Source organism: Tachypleus tridentatus, chromosome 13, assembly GCF_004210375.1.
Source record: "Tachypleus tridentatus isolate NWPU-2018 chromosome 13, ASM421037v1, whole genome shotgun sequence".
Lineage (NCBI taxonomy): Eukaryota > Metazoa > Arthropoda > Merostomata > Xiphosura > Limulidae > Tachypleus > Tachypleus tridentatus.
Window position 1 is genome coordinate 190,136,689 of NC_134837.1, and position 6,000 is coordinate 190,142,688.

The following is a 6,000-nucleotide window of genomic DNA, read 5'->3' on the forward strand; positions in this document are numbered from 1 at the left end:
TTATTCTAGTTATTTGTTTATTAAAAAACGTTTATTCTTTAAATCATGGTGCTTTTCAGGAGCGCGTAATTGATTTGAATTCAATTGCCAAACGTGTTAGTTAAACAGATGATCAAATCATTTCGCTATTTCTTTTACCAAATCCAGAAATGAACATGATGAGTGCAAACAACGTATCGTTAAACCAGTGTTATTTCCGTACCACCTACATGCTAAATCTCTGTTATTTATTAAGCCCGTATAATCAGTATGAATTATTGTTACCTGTTTTTATTCACAAAATCTTCAAAACTTTATTTTTGGAAAACAGAGCAGCTGACGGAATTGACGGCGAAACTAAGGGGTCCACCAGGTATCCCTGGAAGGGGAAAACGGGGGCGTTCTGGACCACCAGGTTCGCAAGGACCGCCAGGTGATAAATAATGACATATAACTTTAAAATTATATTTTTACGCAGACATACCGCTGATCCACTAGGGGGCATTACGACAAATGACTTCAAAATTACTTTCTACCTGGATGCTATTCATTAACACAAGTAATTGTCTGTATTCTAGTTTTGATGTACTAAAATTAATTTAGCTACCTAATCTCTAGGAGTTACAATGTTAATACGTTATTTTTACAGACTTTTTATATGAAATTTGTAATAATATAATTAAGAGAAAAATCGTAAAATTATTTGAGCTCTAAGATAATTTTTATCACTTTCACTAGGCCTGCATTGGTTAATTGCTGTACCAACACATAAGTTCTAAATCCCAATATTGCACCCCTTGTATTGTATTCAAATAGACATTCAGACATACTTTTGTTACTATAGATCCAACCGAGTTCTTGATGGTAACTTGAAAATATATCGATCAAGTTGAGAAATTTATTAGTTGTTTATCAATATCTACTTTGTATGCATGATTGTTTTGTTTAAGCAGACACGGTTGTTGTTTTAAATTTTGTCTTATAATTACATTTCGAGAGATATTTGAAATGAAAGTTTAAAATAATAGATTATGTATTCCAGTTACGTAGATCCCAATTATAAAGATATCTCTCCTATTGAATATGATATACCATTTCCATTCTGTCGTTTTATTCATCCTTTACCTGAGATGCTATTTTTAATTTTTTTTACATTTTTGTTTCATACAACTATATGAATCCAGATTCAGATTATATGTATATACTTAAGTTATCATAAAAATTAATAATTAGATATTTATTTGAATTTTTCAAGGCGACCCGGGAAATCCAGGATTGCCTGGAGAGAGGGGATTTATGGGAATGCAAGGAATGCCAGGTCCTCGTGGACTACCTGGACTTAAAGGTAAAAATAAAATAGATATTGTGTAATAATTTCCATTGCTATCGTATAGTTGAATAAATTGTTAACAATAGTTCTGAATCTCTTATAGTCACTTCAGAGTGCTATAATATCTAAATTACAAGGCATGGGGTAATGCCATTACAGAAATGGCACACACAGAGAGTAAATTAATGGCAAAACTGACCAAATCTTGCTAGAGGGCACAAATATATTAAAATTCATTGATTTTGTGCTACACGTTCAATATGCACCCTTGTGATATAAATAGTTCATTGCATACTTGTGACCAAGGATCTTACTGCTTCTAGCCCATTTCTTTGGTATAAAGAATGGTCAGGTATGGTTTGTAACAAGGTGAGTTAAAATAACCCATAACAAGGAATCTGCTGCTGTATATCCCGTGATGGTAGAAGGAGATTAGTACCTTTACCAATGTGTAATAATTCTCTGATCTGGTGGCCGAAATGGAAAGGGATACCATTTTGCACAATCACCGTAATAGCAAGTATTTGCCATCAAGAAGGTCATTGTACCATTGATTGTCCACCGTCCATTAGACACCGTAATGAATTATACTCCAAAGTCGATGTGGACTTAGGAACGATTCTTTCAAGATTACACGTATGAGTAAGCTTATAGGGAGAACATATGCAATGTCGAACAAACTGTATAAAGGTATATCAAGAGAGTGGAATATTAAAAAAGACATTGAAAATTCCATGGATATTTGTGCTGGAATCCTCTTCCAACCATTTATAATTTTACAATAGTTTTCATGTAGATTTTGGATCTTCCACAACGGATTTCATCACATTTGATCAATTTTTCGAACCAGTTATATGCACAGATGTATAACGCTTTGCAAGTTATGTAATGAAGAAACCCCTGTGGCAAAGTTTGGCAAATGTTACAGTTGGTTCACCAAGTACGATGGCGCCATCCTACATTTTATAGTTTATGGCCTATAGCACTGTGTGGTAGGGGTGCTTTATAATATCTTTTATAATCATATTTTTTTCATACAAACGTTTGATAACATATAGCAGAGATTAAACCAGATTGTGCAAGTTCTGTATCAAGAACAAAGAGGTTTTTTGTTTTTTACAATAGATTTGTTTTTAAGTGGAAGCGATAAAAAAGGTTTTAACAAATAAATTATTTAATTATATTTAGGTTTATTAATTTTGAAGTTGTTTTAACATTTACTATCAGGAGATCTTTCGATAACTTTATAAAGTGTTTCAACAACAACAAAAAAAACAACTTGATATTTGAAATCCCAGATGCATAAGTCAGGGGAGTCTCAAACTGGGAACCTCAGAAACGTGCCAGGAAGACATACACAATTCACAAAGCACTAGTAAAATGCTCATTATATATAAATTCATCGGGTGAGAGGGACTACTCAGTTAAGATATGGAGTTTTCTGGGGACCTTGTGTTACGAAAGTTTAAGAACTCCTGGACTAGGTCGCTATTGGTATAAAGTTAAAAGTTTTGTTAAAAATTTACCACAAACTCTAATGCAAATATTGTTCAGTTACTCCTAGTGTTAGACAATTATATCGAATAAACCCAGAGTTAAAGGTTAAAGTCAATGTTTGTTTTACCGTAATGGTTCATCTTAATGTTCTTTGTATTGATGTTTTCTTGTTTACTTGCTTGTAACATCCGTTTTTTTTAAATGTATGGTTTCGAAAAGAAATTCCTACGTTTGTATTTAACAAGTGTAAAATTAATGAAATTCTGTTAGGAGACAAAGGTGATAAGGGTGAGCGAGGTCCAGAAGGAGTTGGCATTGAAGGGCCTATGGGTCTTCGAGGACTTCCAGGTAGGCTTATAGTCATCGATTATTCTTTGCTATAAGTATTAACTTTTTTGAATATCTCAAAGACATAAAAGAGCTTATTATAATTTGAGTAATCTGTTTTTTTTGGCACATATGTTGATGATATTCAAATGAAAACTAAAGCGAATAGAATGTGGAATTTTCATGTGCTATAAAATATTTTCGAACATCTAGATACCATTAATGAAGACGAATTAATCTGACTATAAAGTTAATTGATAAGTATAGTGAAATGACCATCCATGGAACACTTTGAAGTGTTTCATATAAAGCAACTATATTAAATACTGTGCGATTTACAGAGGCTCCAATGTATCTATCTGGCTCATCCATTACCTCCATTTTCTTCTATAGCTACTCTAATTGGGTGGAGAAATCGCACTCGAACAAGAATTACCAGATACGAATAGATAAACACTAAATATTACAATTGTAACGTCACTGTATTTATAACTTGGTTACGAATAAATCTTCCTATGTCTATTAAAACGCTGCTTTAAAAAACAAGTAAAGAAAACTATGAGTCTGTATTATTATATAGGGATATTGAAATTCCATTCTTACTATTTCGTTTGCACTGTTATTAAGAGATATTAGCCATCAATATATTTACTACCTTTGTTGAAAAGTTTTTCGTTACTTGTAGATGTTTATCAGATTGTACGATCTCCGTAGTTCCCATAAAACAGTTACAAATGTGCTCGAACAAAGTTCTAAGAACTCTCTTAATTTTCTTTAGTTTATATTTACAATAGTTGTTTTTGAAACTTTTAAAGAGTCCGTCAACAAGGAAAAATATTATTTTTTCGTGCGAAAGACGTCTAGATAGATTTCATTTAAATTACTTTACCTGATAGAAATATATATATATATTGAATTGCGGCATTTTCCATAACAAATGTCTAATAACATTTACGCTTAAATCGCGAAATGTTAAGTGGAAAAAACAATTCACTACAACTGAATGCTTGTTAAACAGTGTGTTCTTATGTAAATGTCTACCCGTTAACGAATGGTATTTATAAACACGTTAAAACAACGAAACCACTTACATTGATGGCAGGTCAAAGTACGATGTAATGGCATATAGTTATTTGACTTTTATAGTGTTATTTTACGCATGTGTTGATAAATGTTATATTTTTACAGGACCACCTGGAGCAACAGGCACAGGGCTCCCTGGTCGTCCAGGAGAACGAGGACCACCGGGAAGACAAGGAATGCCAGGAATTCGTGGACCTATAGGTCCTCAGGGACCGCCAGGCTATTGCGAACTCTGTAGTTATCCAGGTGCTGATTTGGCAAATGCATTTCAACGGTTTAGCTCTATTGATGATGATAAGGGACCTTCTAAATAGTAGTGCCAGAAAAGAATTTAAACCAGATACACCCAAGCTATTTACCATGATCAAAAATATAAAGTTGTTATCAATGAATCTTTAGTAAAGATAAATTGTCCACACAGGATAAGAACGTGGAATGACCGCCAGGTCACAGTGCTGTTTGTTATGGTTTCCAGTTCTGCTTTAGTGTGACATTTCCGTGTGCCTTGATGTCTGTCGGCATCGAATGTGGGTATGTGAAATACGTTAATGCTTAAAGAAAAGAAACTATAACTAGAATTAATATATCACACCCTCTTCCATATTTTAAAAATACGATAAAGCAGGTTTACAATATGATATTAGTTTCGTATAGGAATGATTTTTACTTTTTTCTGTCCAGACGTGTCACACTCATTGTTGTGACTCTGCTCAAGTGCAGACACTGCCATGATTTATTTAATAATTCTTAAACGTTGCTGTTCGAGAAATGGCTGCAAGTCGTTCAGGATTTTTACTTATTTTACTTATACTTTAGTGGTATTTAAAACACTATGTATAGAGATTGCTTTAATCACAATATATGCTGTTATTTCTTGTTCAAAACTGTTTGGTGGTTTCACATTAACTCAGAATGGTGTGTAGTGGATGACGTTTAGTTCGTGTACTTGCTCTTTGTCGGATACACTATGTTCTAGTCTTCAAGATGCTAGAAACAATATTATATTATACCTGACATATAAGGCGAAGGAGAAATACCTTTTGGCTCATGCACAGCTGGCCGTTAGGTGTCGCTATTTACCTCTGACACTACTTTTGTTTTGTCTTTTCATCTCAACAAATTTAAAAATGTATGTTATTTTTTATTTCTAAAATGTTATTTTATTTTGATGGCCTATCCTTAAGGTTCTCTCTCTTGTCTAATATTTTTTGAGAACGTTTTAACGAATTTGTTTTGTATCTCTCCAGGACCTCAGAAAGACTAATAAATTCGCTGAAGCGTTACCATCAGTCACTAGACTTGAGATATATATGTGCTATAAAACTACAAAACTGCCTAAACATATCCTTGAATATTGTATTACCTGTAACGTTTGTTGTACATACACCAAATAATGATGTACTTGTGTATTAAACCCTTTTCGGAAAATGTTGCAGTTACATGCTTTACGCTTCAATTTCTTTATCACTGTTAAACTAAAGAACATTTCTTACAATAAAATATTTAAAAATTGAAACAATACAGCATTACAATGAGTACTTCTAAAAGTTCCGCCTAAATATGATTGCCAGATTTAACACTAGTAAACAACAGGAAGAAGGCTATATCTGTTAGACAGTTAAAATACACTCTAGACCATTGACTGGCAAGTAGACTATATCTGTTAGACAGTTACAATAGATTCTATAGCTTAGACTGGGAAGTAGACTGTATTTGTCAGACAATTACAATAGATTTTACAGCTTAGACTAAGAAGAAGGCTATATCTGTTAGACAGTTACGAT

The 6,000-nt window shown here is 33.1% G+C and overlaps 1 protein-coding gene across 3 annotated transcripts in view; it reads left to right on the forward strand.

Moving 5' to 3' along the window:
• LOC143239450 (uncharacterized) overlaps positions 1–5,655 on the forward strand; it is a 123,809-nt gene extending 118,154 nt beyond the window's left edge. For all 3 annotated transcript variants that reach the window (XM_076480522.1, XM_076480523.1, XM_076480524.1), the window contains 4 exons: positions 311–412; positions 1,235–1,324; positions 3,077–3,154; positions 4,322–5,655. In XM_076480522.1, coding sequence (XP_076336637.1) covers positions 311–412; positions 1,235–1,324; positions 3,077–3,154; positions 4,322–4,530 — 479 coding nt within the window. In that variant the 3' untranslated portion in view covers positions 4,531–5,655. The remainder of the gene's footprint in view (positions 1–310; positions 413–1,234; positions 1,325–3,076; positions 3,155–4,321) is intronic.
• Positions 5,656–6,000: the final 345 nt, after the last annotated feature.